General features: G+C 38.5%; 1 protein-coding gene across 16 annotated transcripts in view; it reads right to left on the reverse strand.

Moving 5' to 3' along the window:
- The window catches only part of ERC2 (ELKS/RAB6-interacting/CAST family member 2), a 984,881-nt gene that overhangs the window by 666,070 nt on the left and 293,900 nt on the right, over positions 1–24,911 (reverse strand). For all 16 annotated transcript variants that reach the window (XR_003507771.1, XR_003507770.1, XM_027522882.1 and 13 more), the window contains one exon: positions 5,730–5,885. Coding sequence is in view for 14 of the 16 variants with exons in the window: in XM_027522882.1 (XP_027378683.1) it covers positions 5,730–5,885 (156 nt within the window). In the remaining 2 variants the exon portion in view is untranslated. The remainder of the gene's footprint in view (positions 1–5,729; positions 5,886–24,911) is intronic.

Here is a 24,911-nt window from a genome sequence, read left to right on the forward strand (position 1 = left end):
TTATCATGCAGTTTGGGTTATGAGGTTTGTAATCCATCAGAGGTTAATAAGAAAATGTGTTACAAATTGAGAATAAAGGGGGAGATCTAAGACAGCAGAGTAGCATCTTTGGCAAACTCTGCAGAGGGAGTGGCTAACAGAGAAGTACCGGGGTCAGTAGATGAAAATGTGTGAGTCTAGGAACAAAGCCTTGTATACAACAGGGGATGCCATCATTCTTTCCCTAGTAGGAAAACAATTATTTATATGGTACATTCCATTCTTAAAGCCTTAACAGTGCTGCTGAGGTAACTCATGCTTTTCATAGCCTCTTACATTCTGCCATTACACTTTGATTCCTCTAAACCTTGTGAGTGTGGGTAGAAATTGGACTTTCCAACAGGGGAGAGTTGCACAGCTTGGGAGGTCTCTGAGTCTCAGTTCTCAGGGACAACATGCATGTGCCAGAGGGCTTGAAAGATGCATGTCTTTTCATCCTGACTGACTATATCTGGTATCCCAGGCTTTGCACAAGTTGCGATTCTAAACTCTGCCTTTACATTTTTGAAATTCACCTTCTATTATTTCAAAAATGTTATGTCATGGCTATTTATGATATCATATTTACAAAAGCAATTTAGGTCTTCCCTGCTACTTCATCTAATCACAAAGCTTGCAAGAGGCCCTACCAGTCCCAGGCATCTGCTCAGCAACAAAATGGAAGCACATGCTATTTCATGGGACTGCTTAAAATACTTCCTTTCCCTCCAACCTACTGTCTTTACTCATTTTAATAATTAATCCAAGCAGCACTCACTTTGCATACAACATTGTTTCTTTATCAGATTCAGCTAATGTGGAAGCTCCAATACTTTGGCCACCTGAAGCAAAGAGCTGACACATTGGGAAAAAACCCTGATGCTGGGAAAGACTGAAGGTAAAAGGAGAAGGGGATGGCGGAGGATGAGATGGTTAGATAGCATCGCTGACTCGATGGACATGAATTTGAGCAAACTCCAGGAGATACTGAAGGATGGGGGAGCCTGGCGTGATGTAGTGCATGAGGTCCCAAAGAGTCAGACACAACTTAGTGACTGAACAACAACAATGTCAATTTTTCATTGAAACATTTAAAAGTATTTCAACACACTTCTATCTCTGAAAATGAGTCTGTATATATCACTATTAGCTGCCTTTATTATATATTTCTGGGGAAGGAAATGGCAACCCATCCCAGTATTCTTGCCTGGAGAATCCCATGGACAGAGGAGCCTGGCAGACCACAGTCCATAGGGTTGCAAGAGTCAGACACGACTTAGCGACTAAGTGATGATAGCAATTATCTATTTGGAGCAAATAGTTACACACAGAAATTGAGATTGATGACAAGGAATCAAATGCTGAGTTAATTGTATCACCAATGGGTCATGAAAGTACTTTTCAGCTAAAATTTCAAAAATATAAGCAAATGAGAACATAGATACTCTAGGAGCTATTTTTTAATGATTAGGTTGACTTTAAAACTTTTAAAATCTTTTTTTTAATTAAAAAAAGTAAGCTTCCAAGTAATTAAGACAGAACACATTTAGACCTCTATTAAAGTAACAGATCAGTGGGCACTGCCAAGCCTGGCACCATCGTAAACCCTGAAGATTCTGCCTCTCCAGAAAACCTGGTAAAAGAAAGGGCACTCTTAAGCTTTCTATATGTTGATTACAAGCCACAGGCAGAAGTAACAATATACAGCTGCAATTTTCAGATTTAGTTTCAAAGAGTTCTAGTCCCCTCCTTGTGCAGCATTTCATAAGAATTTCTGAAGTGTTCCTCTACCATGACTCTGAGTTTTTGTGAACTATTAAAACAACAGTTTCTGAAATCAACTGTCCCTGCATTAAACTTACCATTTTCTGCTAGATGGGATCCAAAGTCACCTTATGATTTCCGTGTCTACCACCGCTTCAGTAAACCAAATGAGTTTAACAATTACATTTCCATTTCCCAAGTACATTTCAGAATCTCTAGATTTTTGCAACTTAAATCTAATATTTATTTTTTGAAAAAGTCTGTAATTTCATATAGACTTGAGTTCTTCCTACTTCCTTAACTGTATAGAATTGGGGATAGAATGGTGTTTTCACATATCCTTCTAGGTATGCTCAGACACAGATTGAGTTGGCAATCTTCCCCAGACCTATCACTGTAGTTTCACCAATCTGATTATTTTGACCAAAACAAAAAACAAAACACTAACTTTAACCTTGCACAACTTGCATTATTCCAGCCAGAAATGAACTCTCCTCCCATCAAGTCTTCAGGGTGGTATTTTGAGTACATTTCTTACTTTCCCAACTAAGTGGTAAGGATTGGGAAATGGGAAATATTTTGAACATGCACAACTTTTAGTGCCCCTTTGGGGACCACAGAGCTCAAAATCCACCATTGAAAGCTTTATCCATATAATCCTGCATATAAACAAAAGAATTCAAGAAACTCCAGTGGTGACACTAAACAGTTTCCTTGTCAATGTGTGTAAACAACTATTGCACAAATTAACTCCTCAGATATCTGTGATGTTCACAAGCAACACATTCATACAAAGTTTGTAGAAAAGTTATCCAAATAGGCTACAATGGACCATGAAGTACACTAGCAATTCAATTTTCAGTTCAGTTACTCAGTCGAGTCCCAGCTATTTATGACCCCATAGACAGCAGCGCGCCAGGTTTCCCTGTCCATCACCAACTCCCGAAGCTTGCTCAAACACACATCCATCGAGTTGGTACTGCCATCCAACCATTTCATCCTCTATCGTCCCCTTCTCCTCCTGCCTTCGATCTTTCCCAGAATCAGGTCTTTTCCGATCAGTCAGTTCTTCGCATTAGGTGGCCAAAGTAATGGAGCTTCAGCATCAGTCCTTCTGATGAGTATTTGGCATTGATTTCCTTTAGGAAAGTGAAAGTCACTCAGTTGTGTTTGACTCTTTGCGACTCCATGGACTATACTGTCCATGGAATCCTCCAGGCCAAAATACTGGAGTGGGTATCTGATCCCTTCTCCAGAGGATCTTCCCAACCCAGGGGTTGAACCCAAGTCTCCCAGGTCTCCTGCATTCCATGTAGATTTTTTACCAGCTGAGCCACCAGGGAAGCCCAATCCTTTAGGATTGACTGGTTTGATCTCCTTGCTGTCCAAGGGACTATCAACAGTCTTCTTCAGCACCACAGTTAGAAAGCATCAATTCTTTAGTGCTCAGCCTTCTTTATGGTCCAACTCTCACATCTGTACATGACTACTGGAAAGACCATAGCTTTGACTACAAGGACTTTTGTCAGCAAGGTGATGTTTCCGCTTTTTAATACGCTGTCTAGGTTTGTCATAGCTTTCCTATCAAGAAGCAAGCATCTTTTAATTTCACCAGCTGCAGTGATTTTGGAGCCTGAGAAGAAAAAAAATCTGTCACTGCTTTCACTGTTTCCCCATCTATTTGCCATGAAGTGATGGGACCAGATGCCATAATCTTAGTTTTATGAATGTTAAGCTTTAAGCCAGCTTTTTCACTCTCCTCTTTCACCCTCATCAAGAGGCTCCTTAGTTCCTCTTTGCACTTAATAAAATTATTAATATATTTGATTATATTTCTTCAATAATAATGGATATAGTCATCGCCTACTTTTTTGACTCGGGTGCTTTAACTGCAGAGTTTTGTTTAACATTTTGAGTCACTCTCTAAGTTTTGCAGTGATGTCCCCACTTCATAGATAGGAAAGTGTGGCTGAGGGACTTAAGTCACTCCTGAAGATCATGTAGCTATCAAGGGCAGGTTAGAAATCTGCCAGAGTCTGCTTCAGTCTTCAGCCTGCACTCTTTTCACCTAACTCCTTTTCTCTCCTTGAACATCCTTCCGAATTGACCACTCTGGAAACCCTTGAAAGTAACTAACCATTAAAAGTTAAAACTAGCTCAAGGATTGATGGTGCCTCAGAAGACTGTGAGATAATAAAGGCCATCACTTGCTTCCTGAAGACCATATACATGTTTTATTCACCGGGACACAATCTATATTGAAGGACAGAGTTTACAAATTTCAAGGCATTTTCAATTGTACAAGTGGCTTGAACTATCTTCTACTGATATATGACAGGATAGGGTGGGGAGGAACAGTTTGAGCCAAAACAATCATTTCCCCCAGTCTTCATGGATTCACTCAGATCTGTACATCTGGTCTTCATTCCTGGAGTGATCTGGCCATTGTCTGCAGGCCACCCTACTACTGTGCTTGTGGCATGTCAGCTCAACTCTCTAAGAGGAAAGGACTGCAAAAAAGAAACCAGAAGGGAGAACTTAGCAAGGAAACCTGCTCTGCATTTTGTGGCCATCACTAAAAGCAAGGGGTTACATTCAAATACACTGGACATTCTCCTTCTCATATCTCTACTCCTTGATGAAAATTTTTAGTCAAAATCTCAACATTAACTTACAGATGGAAGTTGACAGAAGTATAGCATGGTTTTTGTTTTTCCTAGAGAAACACATGTACACATACATACAGAGTAAAGTAAACACTAGATATTATTTCTCTCCTGTAATTTTGCAAATTCTCTGCAAAGACTATCCATGTATTTCACACCTGATAAAAACCATAACCATTACTTAAGCAGTTATCCTCTCCACTTCCCACTGCCTTCTCACAGAAGTGCGCATCACTCAACTCTGCTGCATTTTATAAGGCAACAAACAGCAAAACCTAGAATAAGAACAGGGGTACTTAAGAGGAAGTGGTAGGAAAAAAATAATTTTAATTGGTGTGGTTATTGTCTTCAAAAATAAAATGGCTTAAATAGAGGAATAAATAAAAGTATTTCGAAGTCTCTAAAGGCCAATTGGGCTGCTCATAAATTAAATAATTCTGCATATATAAAAAGAACAGATTTTCAGGTGATTTGTCCATTTGCAACTCAAAGTTTCACTTTGAAAAATACAAGCCAAATTCTTTAAAACTAGCAATACTGATAAAAAGTAATGGAAACGATTACTCTAATAATATTTCATAAATATTCCACAGCAATAGGTAACAATAATTACACTCAACAACAATGTCTCACATGACTGAATGCTTTCTAGAGATCAGTCAAGGGAGTAAGTATTTTAAATGCATAATCTCCTGGAATTGTCAAAGCGACCCGATGATGAAGGTATTTTTCTTTTTCTTATCAGTATTTCATGGATGAAGAAACTGAGGCTCACAGAGATTGAATATTTTCAGCAAATGATAGTACTGGGACTCAAAATCAGTACTGTCAAATACTATATTAAAACCAAAATATCTTCATACCATTCAAATCAGTTAAATTGGCTTCCAAGATTAACCTTTCATCACCTTCCAGGAATGGGCCAGAAATTTGGCAAAGACAGAAACTTTTAAAAATAGCAAACTTATGAAATCTCAGGAAATTTGGAGAGCAAAGACTATTAAAAATAAATGTTAATTCCCAAGACAGAGGAACACTGAAAGAATTCATTAGAAAATCCTGAACCCCTTAGTAAGTAGAAATTCTACCTAAAGTTTTATCTGATTTTTCTGGAATCTATGCTTTTGAACTAAAAAATTTCCTCATTCTTCTTTATTGTCCATATATTTCATGTATCACATAAAGCAGATTATGTGAGTATTTGGGGAAAGTATGTATATAAACCATAACTTTCCAGTCACATTAAGAATATAAAAGTTTATAACTTTGGACTATACATACCTTGGTTTTCATGAACTTGGAGTGACTTTTGTAAACCTCTATTTGTTTTATCTCTTCTTCACGGTCCTCAGTGTTCAACACACCATTGGCTTTTAACATCTGGATCTCATCCTCAAGATCCCTTATGTTTCGCTCCAATGAAGCGATTTTTGTGTCCTGTTGGTAAAAAAAAAAAAAAAAAGAGAGAGAGAGAGGGAAAGAAAATTGCTTTTTCAATATTACCAAAACAATTTCAGAAAGCAATTTATTCATAGTAATAGATTAACTATGGTGTACACACAGCCCTGAATTCAGAACAATTTACTTTTTTCACCTCTGAAGATCACTTGTGAGATTTTTTTTAAGCTCCCAATAAACAGCTTATGTCAATGCAAGACAGAGAGTTACCTAGATATGTTTGTTGCATATCTAGCAATCAAATTAATAAAGAAAGTGATAAAAAGTGATCTAAAGTGTTAAAAACAAAAATGACATTTAAGAAGACAAATTTATAATTTCAGAGACAGTTTACTAGTGAATATTTTCGAGTCTACTTGTACACACAAAAACAGTTTGTTCATGTGTGTATTTTGTGGCTAGTTTTATAAGGCATGCTTGGAATTTGACTGTGAAAGAGAAGGAAATTAAAATCTACTAATGGGGGAAAGGATTCTCATCTAAAATATAGACATAAGTGAAGTTAAATAACTGAATCATGACCTAGTATGACTGACACACTAAATATTGAAAATTATAGCAACTGGAAATAATATATCACATCATGATTTACTTGGCAAGCAGACAGCTTCCTGTGTGACAAAAAAAATCACTATCTTGAAGGGCATTTCTTACCTATTGATTTACAGAGTTAAAAAAAAAAAAAACTAGAAATATTACACTCAAATGTGGGGTTAATTGAGGACAAATCATAGATAATTTTCTTTAAAGAAGGAAATGACAGATTCCACACACAAGGTAGAGTGTAATAAGAAATGATGCATTAGAAGGAGAGGAGAGGAGAGAGGAAATGCATTATAGAGGGAAAAACAGTTCTTCAACCTCAGGTATTAAACTCAAATCAGTGCTTGGAATGAAACACACTGGAAGTTTGATGTCAAGTTTTCTCACTGTCACATCTCCCTGCCATTTTATTGTGTAGATTCAAGGAGGTTGTATTACATTTGCAATTGGAAGTTAATGAAAAATGAGCCACTAACTCATTTTTTTTAAACTAATTCATTTTTTTTAGAATCTAAGAAACTAAAGAGTTCTAAAAGTAAAGACAATGAATGGGCTATTCTATTTATAACAACTCAGAAAAAACTTTAACAATTATGCGTGTCCTGATTTTGTGGCTACTTTCTATTTCACTTTCCTATATTACATGCCCACTGGCATGTTTCATTATCATGAACATTGCCATTACTGTTAAAAAGGAAAAATGAGAACCAGCAGCAGCAGCACTGAGCTCCACTGTGTTCCCATACCTGGGTGCTCTACGTGCTGAAGACACACACACACACATAAAAAGCAAGAAGATAAAAGAAAATGATTTTGAAATTTGCAACATTATTATGGAATATTACATTCCATTCTGTAGTATTTCATTTTCCTTTTAAAATAGTATTTATTGTATCTTTTCACTTATAAAAGTAATATACTTGAAATTCACAAAAAATGGAGAAAATTCCCTATGTTTCTATCATCCAGCGATAACTATCATTTTTTATTTATAGCCTGCAAGTCTTTTTCAATGTTAGATGCATATCTGGTAATCTTGTATATTGCCAATTTGAGTGAGGAGAATGTTAGAGACTAAATGTCTAGGTGCCTCCAAAATTTATATGCTGAAGCTCTAATCCCTAATGTGATTATATTTGGAGAGGAGGCCTTTGGGAGGTAATCAGGATTAGATGGAGTCATGAGTATGGAACCCTCATGATGGGATTAACGCCCTCATAAGAAGAGATACTAGAGAGCTTGTTTTCTCTCTCTGTCATGTGAGAACAGAGCAAGAGGGTGACTCTCTGAAAGCCAGGATTCTCACAGGAATCCAACCATGCTGGCACCCTGATCTTAGACTTCCAGCCTCCAGAACTGCAAGAAAATAAATTTCTGTTTTTTTTAGCCACCCAGCCTGTGGTATTTTCTTATAGCAGGCCAAGCTGATAAATGTAGGGAGTCCTTCTTAATGACTCATTTGAATTCCTTCTTTTTTTTAATTTTGTTTTATTTTTAAATTTTATAATATTGTATTGGTTTTGCCAAATATCGAAATGAATCCACCACAGGTATACATGTGTTCCCCATCCTGAACCCTCCTCCCTCCTCCCTCCCCATACCATCCCTCTGGGTCGTCCCAGTGCACCAGCCCCAAGCATCCAGTATCTTGCATCGAACCTGGACTGGCGACTCGTTCCATATATGATACTATACGTATTTCAATGCCATTCTCCCATATCATCTCACCCTCTCTCTCTCCCACAGAGTCCAAAAGACTGTTCTATACAGCAGTGTCTCTTATGCTGTCTCGTATACAGGGTTATTGTTACCATCTTTCTAAATTCCATATATATGTGTTAGTATACTGTATTGGTGTTTTTCTTTCTGGCTTATAAATAAATGCCCCTGCTGCTGCTGCTGCTAAGTCACTTCAGTTGTGTCCGACTCTGTGAGACCCCATAGATGGCAGCCCACCAGGCTCCCCCATCCCTTGGATTCTCCAGGCAAGAACACTGGAGTGGGTTGCCATTTCCTTCTCCAATGCGTGATAGCGAAGTCGCTCAGTCGTGTCTGACCCTCAGCGACCCCATGGACTGCAGCCTTCCAGGCTCCTCCGTCCATGGGATTTTCCAGGCAAGAATACTGGAGTTGGGTGCCATTGCCTTCTCCGATGAATAAATGAGAGTCATTTTAAATCAACATTTTTTCTGACTATAAAATTAAGCCATGCTCATTACAGAAAACTTGAAAAGTCACAGAGATAATTATGATATCCACCTCAATCTCATCACCCAAATATATCCACTATTAACTATTTTATTTACCTCCCATGAAGCCTTAAGACTATATTATTTCTTTAAAACATAAAGATATCTATTAAAACATTATCATTAATCTATTAAAACATTAATGTAGATTTCTGCTCTTTACTGAGATACAAATTTTTCAGCATTTACAAATATCTAAGTACAATTTTTACAAGAACTTACCTGTAAGTTAAGTGTGAAAGAAATAGACAACATTCCTGCTTTTTAATATAAAATCTCCTTTGATTTCAGATTCAAGTCTAAATTGACATATTTATATGTATACATATGTGTATACATATTTACATGTATACATATGTATTTATACATAAGTATACACATATGTATATAAATATATGTGTACTGAAATATACTTTGTAGTCCCATATTTTAAACTTTATTTCTTGTTGCTGCTGCTGCTGCTAAGTCGCTTCAGTCATGTCCGACTCTGTGCAACCCCATAGATGGCAGCCCACCAGGCTCCCCCGTCCCTGGGATTCTCCAGGCAAGAACACTGGAGTGGGTTGCCATTTCCTTCTCCAATGCATGAAAGTGAAAAGTGAAAGAGAAGTCGCTCAGTCATGTCCGACTCTTAGTGACCCCATGGACTGCAGCCTACCAGGCTCCTCCATCCATGGGATTTTCCAGGCAAGAGTACTAGAGTGGGGTGCCATTGCCTTCTCCTTATTTCTTGTTAGCACTTGTTAAAGTTTCATCTCAATCATGCAGACAAGGGGAAAAGCAACCCTCAGCTTTCCTCTCAGTCAACTTCTAAGAGTTTAGTTAGCAGTGACCACAACTGCTAACTTCAAAATGGGTTAAAAGGAGCTTTTCACTGGACTTTTAAAAATTACACATTGCTAAAGAAAGATCAGAATGAAGTCACATAGAAACATAGAAAATCCTTTTGATCTATACATACCTGAGTTAAAATTTCACCAAATTAGTAAAACACGTTTTTAAAATAATATTTTAATTTTACTCATTTTCTTAAAATAAGCAGCCTCTTTTTCCTTCCAAACTTTTTTCTTTTAGTCACAGATGTGCAAGAACATCAAAAGAAAATAATGAAAGAAAAAAAGATGATAGAGAAATGGATATTGTAGAAGTTACTTTAATAAAGATCTATTTTTCTGTCCTTATTGATATTTCTGTTCTTATAGTAAGAAGTCCATTTCAAGAACTCATAACCAAAATCACAAGCATGGAGAAAAGGAGATGGAAGAATATCAGCAAGATCTAGGGAAGATAAAAGATGCAAAATACAAACATATTAGATGGTGCATTGATTCTGCCCTAGAAGATATTCAAAATGCTGAGCCAGAGAAAGACATGAGAAAATATAAGCATGAAAAATTAAGGCAAAGAAAATGACTGCCATGGTCACAGCTGCTACATTGCTTCAGTTTCAGAAATTCAAAGAGAACAATTTTTTTTTTCTTTTTCAAAAATCTCTAAAGCTAAGATAAATCACTAAAAACATGTGTTTAAGGAAGACTATAGAAGAAAACTATCTCACATGTCCTGATATGGCTCAATGTGGTACATAAACATTGCCTTTCAAAACAGAGGGCTTTCCTGATAGCTCAGTTGGTAAAGAATCAGCCTGCAATTCAGGAGACCCCGGTTCGATTCCTGGGTTGGGAAGATCTGCTGGAGAAGGGATGGGCTACCCACTCCGGTATTCTTGGGCTTTCCTTGTGGCTCAACTGGTAAAGAATCAGCCCGCAATGTGGGAGACCTGGGTTCTATCCCTGGTTGGGAAGATCCCTTGGAGAAGGGAAAGGCAACCCACTCCAGTATTCTGGCCTGGGGAAGTGAATGGACTGTATGGTCCATAGGGTTGCAAAGAGTCGGACATAATGAGCAACTTTCACTTTCAAAACAAATACAAAATGCACATGCTCAGTAACTCAAGCACTAGTGTACAACAGAGAGAAAAAAAACTTAAGTGAAGACATCCTCAAAGTGGAATTTTAGAAGGTAGAGCAATATTTTACTCTCAATCACCAAAGAATCTTCATCAGAATATCTTTACATATTATCTATAATGGATATTTTAAAATAATTTATGTAGTGATTTTCAAATACTCATCTAGATTGTGTTTCACAAAGAAGCAAGCTCTCAAAGCAGATAATTCTAGGCCTTCCTTAGAGACAGAGAAAGTGAAATAGAAACAGCTTTTCCTGAAGTTCACAGAAACCAAATGCTCTGTGAAAAGGGGCCTGCAGGGTCAAGTAAGTTTGAGAAATGATTATTGGGGATTCCCAATGCATATTAGCATTAATCATTCTGCAAGGTCCTACAGCAAAGCATTCTATTTACTTTGAGTTTTCCAGTGTTATTACTCTAGAAGTCAATTCTTGGGGGGGAAAATAGAACTTTAATGATCACGTTAAGCTCAGGGTTATATACGGAAGAAAAGAGTCAAAACAATGATTTGGATTCTTCAAAAGAAAACTTGCCATGATTAGCCCCAACTTAAAATAATCGAGGGCTTAAATATTCACATCACCTTGTCAGCTTCTGTCACTCAAGTCATTTACTGAGAGCCTGCTCTGAACCCTGAGCAGTGAGAGAACAGGCAGACTCCCATGCTCCCTGAACTTGCCGCTCCATGTCTCAGGTGACATTTTTCAAGTAGTCTTGGGATAGGAAAAGCATGAAATTGTTTTGCTTTTATAATATATTTTTGTTAAAGACTGCAGGAATGTTAAAGATTGCAGGGGCTGAAAACAACTGAAATGTGTTTGCTTCATTCCCCATGAGTTAGAAAAAAATGTCTGAATTGAATAGCTCTTTAAGTCATTTCTTTCCACATACTCATAAAATACTTGTAATAATACTTTATTTTATACATACAGATCATAACTCCTACTGAAAGATTCATGTCCAAGACTATTTTATATCCATCACTCAAAAGATGCAAAATAGTTATCTGAGGACCAACTCTTTGCGACCCCGTGGACTGCAGCCCACCAGGCTCCTCTGTTCCTAGAATTCTCCAGGCCAGAATACTGGAGTGAGTTGCCCTTCCCTTCTCCAGGGGATCTTCCCAACCCAGGGATCGAACCCAGGTCTCCCACACTGCAGGCAGATTCTTCACCAGCTGAGCCACAAGGGAAGTCCAAGAATACTGGAGTGGGTAGCCTATCCTTTCTCCAGTGGATCTTCCTCACCCAGGGATCAAACCTGGGTCTCCTGCATTGCAGGCAGATTCTTTACTGTCTGAGCCACCAGGGACACCCTTCTGATGGGCAAACAATAAATCACTGGAAGTGAACCCCTAGCAATCACCTACCTAATGGGCCCAGCCTGGTAATTCTGGAATCAGCCATGAATACTAGCAAGCACACGAGTGCAGGGACTATAGCTGTAAGGATAGATGTCAGGTGGAAAGACTAAAATAAATTTATTTCATCTCTGCTTTATTATATATATATAATATCTTTGGATATACATAATCTTTGGATTTTTCTAGGACATGTCTGCTATAGTTGATAGTAAATTTAGATACAAGAAGTTCTCTCAGTCATTCAACAAATGCATACTGAGCATCTGCTGGGTACCAGGCACCAGATGTGTGAGATACCAGGTAGATGTGAACAAGATACGTGGGCACCCTTCCCTCTCTACCATGGAGCAGTCTATATCCTTGTTACACCGTGTAGTCTACAGACCATAGCACTGACATCACCTGGGAGCTTTTTAGAAATACAGACTCTCAGGCCTCAGCTCACAACTACTGAATCTGAATCTGCCCTTTCATAAGGTCCTTGTGTGACTTGGGTATTTTAAATGAATTTAGGTGTCCAGCTTACACAAAGAACAAGACGAATCAATGTAAAAGAAACAAGAACAACTTTACTGGTCAATTACATTTAGAAAAACATGAAGCTATTCTCCAAAGATATCCAATTTGGCCTAAGTGTACAGCAACTCTAGGAGTAAACTTTCTGGAGCAAATTTGCCAGTAAGGATGCCTTTATTATCCTTTTTGTGTTTGTCAAACATTATGTTCCTCTTAAACACCAAGAAACAGATTTCAGCTCCTGTCTAGGAACTGTGAACACTGAAATGGTGAGTGGGTGGAACATCAAAAAAGCAGTATCATTTAGTCACAAAAAGTAACAATTATGTTATTGCTGAGTGTCACAATGTGCTTTCCTTTCAATTACAGGAAGAATTACTAGTTTCATTTTAATATCTGGCCAGGAAAGAAAATACAAGTTTTTTTTGTTGTTGTTTTTTTAAAGAGCATGGAACTCTCTGTGATCACATAACAGTCTACGGACATTAATCAACAAAAATAGGGCCGAATGGTTTAAAGAGAAGATGTGATCTAATGTTCAGGAAACATCCTTACATAATTATATTACACTTTATTTAGAATAAAATTCTAGACTATTATTACTGGATACCACAGAGGCTCTTGAAGGCTTAACTTTTTAAAATCATCTAGTTGCAGCTGCAAACATAACTGAGCAGTCCTCAGTTCAGTTATCTGAGTAATGCCCTGCTTTTTGAAGGATTTATTGTGTGGGGTTCACCATGGTTATGTGAGCCCAAGTTAAGTACTCCAGAAAGAAGTCAACTTGGGCCTACGGCATGTTAGGAGAAAAAAAACAAAATTTCAAAAACTCTTCTTCCTGAGCCTTATCAAAATATACAAAGATGATGACCTAGATTAGAAGATGACAACGGACATGCTGTTTTTTCATGTTGTTTTCTTGTTTGTCTGTTTATTCAGATGGTATCTAATTCTTTAGAACAAAATGTACAAGCACAGAATTAGGTTGGGCTAGTTCAAAGTAAAAGCAGTTAGGGTGCTTTGATGTTTCTTTTCATGGTCTCACTGGCCTACTTCTGACTCATTCTTCATGAAATCCACTCCCTAGGAATGCATCATTCTGCTGTACTGTCTCTGGGCACATTACTAATGACCCTCAGGGAGAAGATGCATCGCTGGTGGTTCTTGACGGACACACTGTGACCTCTGAGGTTTTCGTCTCCATGTATTAATTTGTTGTGGAGGTTAACAGACTCGTATCTAACAAACAGAGCTAAAATAAAACAATCCAACTAACTCTTGCTGCTGCTGCTGCTGCTAAGTCGCTTCAGTCGTGTCCGACTCTGTGCGACCCCATAGACAGCAGCCCACCAGGCCCCCCCGTCTCTGGGATTCTCCAGGCAAGAACACTGGAGTGGGTTGCCATTTCCTTCTCCAATGCATGAAAGTGAAAGGTGAAAGTGAAGTCACTCAGTCGTGTCCGACCCCTAGCAACCCCATGGACTGCAGCCTACCAGGCTCCTCCGTCCATGGGATTTTCCAGGCAAGAGTACAGTCACAAACCTGAATGCACACCCTGCTTCAGGTTTTTATGTCTTTGGGCAAAACACCGAGCTCCCCTTAAATAAGACCATGCTCAAGAGCAGGTTATGAAAATTACAAGTGATCTGTAATGCATGCAAAGTATCTATCATGAAACTCCCTCAGGGGAATAAAGGGTTGCTGTTATAGGCCAACAACAGTATAGTAAGTCCCTATCCACTCCCAGTTCCGTGACATACACATGTAGAAGACAGTAGCATCTATTTTCAATCCACCTTAATGACTATATTCCTAACCTTGCTAATCCTATAACCTGAGGTTGTGATGAGAATAGAACGAGTGACAAGATGCACACCTTCCAGGATAATACCTACCACACAGTAGGTCCTCTATCAAGATTCCCTTCCTTCCTCTTTCTAGCTGTAGTGTGTATCTATTTCTTTTTAACTATCTGCTCAACTTCTTCCCCATTTGGGAACTACATCGCCCCAACTCCCTGTGGTTTTAGTGGGGTTTTCCAGTCTGACCCTTGGTGACAAGCACCACCTCTGGACACTGAATGATCCAGGGGTGAACTCATTAAGCCATCAAGGCCAAGCAGAGTTCTTTGAGGGAACTGACACAAAATCAAGGACCTCTCCTTTTCTGAGATTATGAATGATAAGAAAAATATGGGTCTGTGGCTGGTTCATGTCTTCTTTGATACCATGTAGTAAGAATCTGCCTAAATCATGGGGCCCTTATAACATCATTTGAACAGCAAGATACAGCTACATCTGAATCATACACTCTTCAGAATATTAAAATACAATAGCAGAGTTTCAGTCACTTGTAACTAGAAAGCATAATATACAAGAAATAGTGCAAAAGATAATACTAAAATATAGTTAGATATAGCCCTGTGTAAGAACACAGAGAAGTCAGAAATTAAATTTTAATTAATATAAGTTAAAGGAATAAGAGAACAAGTATGGACTATGTAGGGATTCCCAGGTGGCATAGTGGTAAAGAATACACCTGCCAATGCAGGAGACATGGGTTCAATCCCTGGGTTGGCAAGATCCCCTGGAGTAGGAAATGGCAACCCACTACAATATTCTTGCCAGGAAAATTCCATGGACAGCAGAATCTGGTGGGCTACAGTCCATGGGGTTGCAAAGAGTTGGACATGACTGAGCATGCACATATGGAATATGTATCAAGGAGGAGTAAGACAGGACTGATTAAAAAGTATAGATCACTTTTAGTTGCATTGGAGTAGGAAATGAAAGAAAGATGGAGATGAATTGATAAGCACTCTTCAGAATCAAGCTAAGAGTGTATACTTGAGTCTGACTGGGAATTATTTATAAGCTGGTAAAAAGAATGCAATAAGATGGCCTTGGAGAAGTTAATAATAAAACCTCAGTTTTCAATTCAATCCCAAAGAAAGGCAATGCCAAAGAATGTTCAAACTAACACACAATTGCACTCATCTCACATGCTAGCAAAGCACAAGTGAGGCTAGAGAAGGTAGAGGAACCAGAGATCAAATTGCCAACATCCGCCAGATCATAGAAAAAGCAAGAGTTCCAGAAAAAACATCTACTTCTGCTTTATTCACTTACACCAAAGCCTTTGACTGTGTGGATCACAACAAACTGTGGAAAATTCTTCATGAGATGGGAATACCAGACCACCTTGCCTGTCTCCTGAGAAATCTGTATGCAGATCAAGAACCAACAGTTAGAACCAGACACGAAACAAAAGACTGGTTCAAAACTGGGAAGTAGTGCATCAAGGTTGTTTACTGTCATCCTGCCTATTTAACTTACATGCAGAGAACATCATGTGAAATGCCGGGCTGGATGAAGCATAAGCTGGAATCAAGATTGTGGGGAGAATTATCAATAACCTTAGATATACAGATGACACCACCCTTATGGCAGAAAGCAAAGAGCAACTAAAGAGCCTCTTAATGAAGGTCAAAGAGAGTGAAAAAGCTTACTTAAAACTCAACATTCAAAAAACCAAGATCATGGCATCCAGTCCCATCACTTTATGGCAAACAGATGGAGAAACAATGGAATCAGTAAGACACTTTATTGTCCTGGACTCCAAAATTACTTCAGATGGTGACTGCAGCCATGAAAGTAAGAAGCTTGCTCCTTCAAAGAAAAGCTCTGACAAACCTAGACAGCGTATTAAAAAGCAAAGATATTACTTTGCTGATAATGGTGTGTATAGTCAAAGCTATAGTTTTTACAAAGTCATGTATGGACGTGAGAGTTGGACTATAAAGAAAGCTGAGTGTTGAAGAATTGATGCTTTTGAACTGTGGTGCTGGAGAAGACCCTTGAGAGTCCCAGAGAGATGAGATCAAGAGATCTCCCTGCAAGGAGATCCAACCAGTCAATCCTAAAGGAAATCAGTCCTGAATATTCATTGGAAGAATTGATATTGAAGCTGAAGCTCCAATACTTTGGCCACCTGATGTGAAGAACTGACTCACTGGAAAAGATCCTGATGCTGGGCAAGATTGAAGGCGGGAGGAAAAGGGAATGACAGTAGACAAGATGGTTGGATGGCATCACTGACTCAATGGACATGAGTTTGAGCAAGGTCTGAGCGATGGTGAAGGACAGGGAAGCCTGGCGCACTGCAGTCCATGAGGTTGCAAAGAGTCAAACACAACTGAGTGACTGAACAACAACAAAAGCTAAAATGGAAGTTGAGACGGTAGAGATGATGGGTCATTTGCCTAGCAGTGAAAGAATTCTCAGATACAGCTGAGAATCAAGTATAGAAAAACCAGCAGCAGTACTGCCAGAGGAAAGACAGGTTAAAAAAAAAAAAAAAACAAGAAAAAGTTATGGAAATCATGGAAAAAGTTGCAGAAAATTAGCAAGTGAAGTTTCAAGAAAGAAAGAAGGTCAAACAAAGATTTGAAGACACTAAAGACTAAGAAAAAAAATTAGAGTATTACTGGTGACATGAGGGCAGTTTCAATGGAGTCATATTATAACTGGAAACTGAATCCCAGTGTTTTAAGTCGGGGTGATTGTGGAGACATTCAACAGCAATACTGCATGGGGCAAGAACCAACCAGAACAGCTGCCACCTGGAGCACTGCAACCAGGTCTCAGAGTCCCTGCAGGAGCAGGGGATAACTCTTTGCTGAATTTGGGGTAAGAGCTAGAGTGGGAGGCGTACTCTGAGGGTTTGGGATAACCACGGAAGTATTTCAGTATTTTACAATCATTATAGCTATACCTATGCCTCTCAACTGAGTATCAGCCCTACATACAAAGCTGCTTTAATTAATATTGAAAGTTTCTTACATTTCCAATGCATGGAAGGGAGCAATGGTCAATTTAAAACTGTATCCATATGTCTGTGCCACAAACTAACATAGAGCCTCTCCAGTACCAACCTGTGAACTGGGTGCATCAGAAACTGGTTTTTTGTTGTTGTTTGTGCCTGTGTTTAACAATGACTTGGCCTCCAAGGACATTCCCTTTAAGGATGGGATGACACAAAAATCAGTATTTATTTATAAGTTTCTCAGGTTGGGAAAAGAAATCAAAGGATTTTCTTTTCATCTATGTTTTCTTTCCCATTTATGTTAAATAAATATATTTGGATTATCTGAATATACAGAAAGGAATAGCACAGGACAGAAGCAAACAACGTTTCTCCATTCTGGTATTTAAAAATGAAGTTAATACTAATAACATCAGCTCATGTGTATTATTAATTAAGGCAAGCACTATGCTAGAAAATCTCATTTAGTCTTGCCCATAACCCTATGAAGTAAGTATTTATTTTACCCATTTTATAGGTCACAATACTTACAAAAGGTAATTAACTTGCCTAAGATTTTCTCTTTTGTTGAAATAACTTTCTGGGCTCAAGAGGGTGCCACATCCACACACCAAAATACGTTAACTTTCATGTCCCTGTAAATGTTCTACCGGACCAGAAACATAGTATATCCAGTCAGCCAATCACCAGACACTAAGCCAACTGTATACTTATTTCCTTACTTGTTGTTACTTCAAACAAGGTGGACTATGAGGTCCTAGCAAATCAGATACTCTCTATTTTTCTCTTTCTTGTTCTTTATTCCTTATCCTAGGAAAGTTTCCTACCTTCCACCTTATTTTGCAGTTCTCCAAATGGAGACTGTCTGCTTCATGATAAGACTTCATGAAGCATTTCCTTGTATCACCTGAATTTTCATCTCTAATCATTTTTAAAAAAACATCTTTCATAAAACTAGAATGGTTCCTTCCATAAAACTTCCCTTGACTAGGAGTGAGGAAGCCACACTGGGACCTTGCTGTCCCTGGGATAATCTCAGGAAAGACTGGATTGAGAGATAGTCAACCACCTAGAAGCAAGTCTACTTTGGTTCTTTCTTCCACATAGTACTTATAGCCTTTAAAGATGACAGAGCAAGGTCAAAAGAAAATAATGACGATGCTGGAAAGAGAAGAAGAGGAAGAAGAAGTTTAAGAAACTGCTTCCAAATGACAGGAGTAGCCCCTCGATGTCTGCAGCCTGCCCTCCCAAGAATGGATCCATGTCATCTTTCACAAACATCTGATTACAAACAGGGCTGATTTCCCAGAAATTCAGTGAAATACTACTTTGCAAAACTGTGAATGCATTTCAGAGAGGAACAAAAAGATGGACACCTGACACTTCTGTTCTCTTCCAACTCTCTTTGGGAAAAGATAAGGTGAAGAAGTTCTCCTTCTGGCTTTCTAGGACCTTAACTTGCTCTCCCATTTCTTTTAACACCTCCCCGAAGTCCCCAATAGTCCTGGTTTGAGACCTCATTCTAAGGATCTCCAAAACATAACACAAATCCTTCTACATTCAAAACGCTTATCTCATGGAAAAAGCAACAGGCGGCAGAGGAATTCAGGCCACCCCAAGTCACCAGCGTGGCCTGAGGGATGTGGAAACTGGACCATGCCTTAGGGATGAGGCATGAGATGGCCGGTACACTATCATTACTGAAACTTGAAGGGGGGTTCACTTGAGGCCTGTGGTTAACTTCTCAACTCTGCTGGAGGGGGGCACACGCCAATAAGGAAATTGCAGTCCCTAAATAAACAATAAGCTGGGAACCTGAGCACCAACAAGGGAGAAGGCAGGGGCTGCTGGCCTGGGCAGAGCTGGCCGCGAGGGAGCAAACAAAGCAAAGATTTAAACTGCAAGAATGCCCTGTCAATTCAGACTCCCCAGGCAGGCCCTTTGAGAGCCCAAATTGCCAGTCACCAATCCTTCAGATTTGGTAGAATTTTTAAAGCAGGACACTTTGTTCAATCCTTTCATTTGCCAAATGAGAACAGTGAGAGCAAGAGGGGACAAGTGATTGCCAAGGGCCCAGCAAAGTCCCGGATCATGTATTACACCACAGGCCTACGGGAGTTACTGTTTTTTCTCCACTGATTTCTGATTTCAAAGATACTTTTAAAATCTTTCCACATGTAAACCTTGTGTGTATGCAGAGCTAAGACTCTGCCTGAAATAAGCTTGTTAAATTCTTTCTCTCCAGTGGTCCTTGCTCAAAGGTACCTCCCCTTTTTTACAGGTAAAATTCCATTTCCAGACTGAAAAGGACTAGATGGACAAGCAGAGAATTCCTTGAGTATCTAATGTATGCCAGGATTTTCCCATGTCTTAAATCCATTTTAATCCCCATCACAACTCTATGAAGCCTGGTATCATGGTTCCATTTCACAGAAGGGAAAGCTGGACTTCGGAGAAACAACAAGTGGCAGAACCATATTCTCAACTTCCATACATAATATAACCGTCTCCACTTTGGAGTCTTTAGTTCAGAAAAAGAAATCAGAAGAAACTGTTTAAGATTTTTGATAGATGATTTTTCTTTCAACAAACTTATTGCTGTTTTTCCTAAATAATAATTCCTGATCATCCCTATAAGATGAATGCACATTATTGAAAACATAAGAACACAGGGGGCAAAAGAAGAAAAAATCCTATATAATCTCCACTTATAGAATTAATGTCAAGAATCTCTAGAATTAATGGTACGTTATTTTCCCCAAACTTTTATTTCACACTAATAAATATAACCTCTTTATTAAAACTAACTACCATAAACCTCAGAAATGCATCTCCTAGTTGGTTATTCTATAGCTCATTTTATATTTTAATCTTTGAGTAATCAAAGTTATTGATCCTTTTGTTTGTAATATCTTCACTTTTTAGCAATAGCTTTATTGATATACAATATATATACCATAAAATTCACTCTTTTAAAGTGTACAATTCAGTGCTTTATGTAACCATCACCACAAACTAATTCCAGAATACTTTCATCACCCCAAACTGCTGTACCTATTAGTAGTCACAACTGTTTCTCCTCTCCCCCTAGTTCCTAATCTACTTTCTATCTCTTGATAGAAACCACTGATCTACTTTCTATCTCTATAGAGTTGCCTATATTGGACGGTTCATATATATATATGGAATCATATAAGATGTGTCCTTTCACAGCAGGCTTCTTTCATTTAGCATAATGTTTCAAGGTTCATCAATGTTTTAGCATGTATCAGATCAAATTGCTAACATCTGCTGGATCATGGAAAAAGCAAGAGAGTTCCAGAAAAACATCTATTTCTGCTTTATTGACTACGCCAAAGCCTTTGACTGTGTGGATCACAATAAACTGTGGAAAATTCTTCAAGAGATGGGAATACCAGACCACCTGACCTGCCTCTTGAGAAACCTGTATGCAGGTCAGGAAGCAGCAGTTAGAACTGGACATGGAACAACAGACTGGTTCCAAATAGGAAAAGGAGTACGTCAAGGCTGTATATTGGCACCCTGCTTATTTAACTTATATGCAGAGTACATCATGAGAAACGCTGGGCTGGAGGAAGCACAGCTGGAATCAAGATTTCTGGGAGAAATATCAATCACCTCAGATATGCAGATGACACCACCCTTATGGCAGAAAGTGAAGAAGAACTAAGGAACTTCTTGATGAAAGTGAAAGAGGAGAGTGAAAAAGTTGGCTTAAAGCTCAACATTCAGAAAACAAAGATCACAGCATTTCGTCCCATCACTTCATGGGAAATAGATAGGGAAACAGTGGAAACAGTGTCAGACTTTATTTTGGGGGGCTCCAAAATCACTGCAGATGGTGACTGTAGCCATGAAATTAAAAGATGCTTAGTTATGACCAACCTAGACAGCTTATTAAAAAGTAGAGACATTACTTTGCCAACAAAGGTCCATCTAATCAAAGCTATGGTTTTTCCAGTAGTCCTGTATGGATGTGAGAGTTGGACTATAAAGAAAGCCGAGCATCGAAGAATTGATGCTTTTGAACTGTGGTATTGGAGAAGACTCTTGAGAGTCCCTTGGACAGGAAGGAGATCCAACCGGCCCATCCTAAAGGAAATCAGTCCTGAATACTCATTGGAAGGATTGTGCTGAAGCTGAAACTCCAATAGTTCGGCCACCTGATGCAAAGAGCTGACTCACTGGAGAAGACCCTGATGCTGGGAAAGATTGAAGGCAGGAGAAGAAGAGGACTACAGAGGATGAGATGGTTGGATGGCATCACCGACTCAGTGGACATGAGTTTGAGTAAGCTCTGGGAGTTGGTGATGGACAGGGAGGCCTGGCGTGGTGTAGTCCATGGGGTCACAAAGAGTTGGACACAACTGAGCGATTGAACTGAACATGTATATGTTTGGTTTCTATTTCATTAATTTCAGCTTTTTTCTCTATTATTTATTTCTCCCACTTTCTTATGGTTTCATTTGATCTTCTATTGCTTTTTAAAGTCTTCTCTCAACCAAACTGAATAGTTTGTTCTTCTCCAGATATGTCTCGTAATTTCCAACCTCCTTGCCTTTGCCGATATAGTTTCTACTGTTTATAAAGAATCCCTCTACCCTCTTTCAAAATCATGCCATTTTTTTCAAGGCTCTTCTCAAATGCAATCTTCTCCAAAAAAACATTCCCTGTTCCTTTCTTATTTAATATCCTCTGAGCTTTTGCAGCCCATTTTGCTGTTCTTAGGTCAGTATTTAGATCCTGGCTTGTATAAGAGCCCTATTCCTTCCATTAGCCCCTTAAAGACTGAGCGCTCACTTTTTCTGAAAGGCCCACCATGGTGCTGTGCACAAAAAAGCTGCTTGGTAAGCAGTGGTATTTGTAATTCAAATTCATGAGTTATATTCACACAAAATAAACCTGTTTATAGCAGGAATTATAAATTAACAACTCGAACATTTAGAGTCAAACACATATATGAAAAGTTTGAGCAGAAAAAAGTTCATTTTAAAAAAAAATCTTCCCTGCTTCTAAATGACAACCATATATCATCCAGAGCTAACATTTAACTTGACATTTTGCTTTTTCTGGCTATCACTTAAAACCCACATTTTTTCCCCTTATTTAAGGAAAATAGTTAAATGGGACAAGGCTTTTTTTTTTTCAGCTGAAAGATGAGAAGATGAAGAAATTGCTCAAGAAAAAATAAGCTAAAGGATAATTTCTTATATTGTAAGTGGATAGTGCACATCAAAAACACAGGGCTTTGCAAGTTTAAATGAGTTATGCTCCAGGTTGCTATAAAGGCTTCAGGGCAAGACTTAAAACCCAGGAAAGAAAAAAAAAAAAAAAACACAGGGCATATGTTGGCTGTAGGGTACATTATTTTGGAGGCCCATTTGCAGGGTTGATAACATACACATGTAAAAATGATGAATCTTACTTTACAGCACAAAGTACAATATTGCAGCTTACTAAAAATATCAAATAGACCTCTTGAGCTCTCATGAGCTGCCTCAACCCCTTCAAAGATGCAAAACTCAGTGCATAATTTCCAAAGCATGGAAAGAAAAACTAGCTGAACTTAGGAACCGTCTTCAGTAAAAGCAGACTGTAAGAGTAGGGAGTCTAGGAACTTCAGAGAAGAAACCTGTGTTCATTTCTCAGCTGCCAACCTACCTGCTGTAGGACCTTGGGCAGGCTGTTCATTTTCTCTAAAACATGGCTTTTTCATCTGTGAAATTTGGCTACTCATGCCTGCTCCTGGGTTATTACATGCCAGATGCCTCATACCTGGTTCTCCATGTGTGGTTAGTAGTGTTTGAGCTGTAGATGTCACTGGTGATACAGGTAGTATTTTTTTTTTTTCTTGTTGTTAATTCTTCTTAGTAGCCACAGAAAGAGCCATGGCTTATTTTCAAGGCCTAAGACCCATCATAATGCCTTGACTAGAAAAACGAAGCTTGACACAAATTTGCAATGAACACATAATCTTGGGAGAAAAAACAATTCTGACTGCCATGTTTTGACTCATATAAAATAACAGTTCCAAAGATGGGTAACATAAACCTAGGTAGGCCCTGGAGCCAAAGAAAACATTTCAGCCACTTCATGGTATTCCTGACTAGATCCCAGGACTCAAATTACATTCACAGTGGGAAGTGGGATGCACTCAATGGCCAAGGTTTGAAATCGTAATCTTTCCCTTCTTAATTATGTGATGCTGGGAAAAGTTACCAGGTAGTTCTTGCCTTCCCATGCTCTAGTGTATCCCTTCCACGCCTGGTGAAACTGAACTGCCTGAATTTGATCAAACACCAAGCTATCTCTTAACGGAAAATTAGCTCAGTCAACCCCATGCAGAAGAACAGCAGACATCTGCCTGAACACAAAGACAAGGCTTGGGTTGTGGATTTAAAATCGAAAGATCAACCTCACCATTAGAGGTAGCACTTGAACACAAAGTCATATTCTTTCACCACTAGCACATCTACGAGGCAACAACTTGGTCAAGCTCAGTATTGAACTGCTTACTACTCAGTTTCCATAGCAAAGCTTAGTGGGGATAAATGTTACACAAGAAGAACCACTCGTGACACAAAAAGTGCCACAGCTGATTATGTGACAAGAAACCTAAATAACCACAATCCTCACTTCAGCTGCCACAGAAATATTGTCATATAGTCACATTACGCCCCTAGCTTCTTAATCCACTTTAGCTAACAAGTTCACCAGATCAAGTATATTATCTGCAACTCTTACTAAAACCCATATGTCACTCATATATCCCATCTGATAAACTGTGCTGAATTTAGCGCTAACAAAGTTTTTCTTGATGAATGTCATCTAATTTATTAAGCTAATGGAATTTAGAGAATTTCAAGTTTTTTCTTACAGCCTGAGTTGTTAAATTTGGAGTGAAATTCTATGCTCCATCTCAGTAATTGTTATTATTCTAGGGTTGGTTGTTTTTCCTTTTTTTTTTTTTTTTTTTCCATTTTTTAAAAACACAGTCTTCTTTCTCCCTATCCCTTCTATCTGTGATTGTTGGAGATGCTGCAGCCACTTTGCTCAGACACACAGAAAGGGTCTGTCTGAAAACAGACTTACATGAAGAAACCTAAAATGAGAGATTGAATGAGAGAAAATGGAATCTGTTAACATCTTTGAGCCCCAGGAACAAGCTATTCCTGAACAATATCTTGTTTTTCCCAGTTACACGGGTCAACACATTTCCTTTAGGCTTTAGCCATTTTAAATTAGATTTTCATTCACTTAGTTTTAACTATCAAAGAAAAAAAACAGATATTATCTGACAAGTACTGTTGCTACCATAATTCATTTTCGTTTAAAAAAAAAAAAAACACTAGATATAGCTTTATGAATGAACCCAAGAAAGTGAAACTTTTGAACATCATGTTTATGACATGTCAAATTTATAACAGAAGTAGGTTAAAACACATTCTTTTCAAGGAATTAAAAGAAAAGGAGGGGGGGAAATCATTTAACTACATTTTTAATTGTTCTCCATAACA

Source organism: Bos indicus x Bos taurus, chromosome 22 (assembly GCF_003369695.1).
Source record: "Bos indicus x Bos taurus breed Angus x Brahman F1 hybrid chromosome 22, Bos_hybrid_MaternalHap_v2.0, whole genome shotgun sequence".
NCBI classification, from domain to species: Eukaryota; Metazoa; Chordata; class Mammalia; order Artiodactyla; family Bovidae; genus Bos; species Bos indicus x Bos taurus.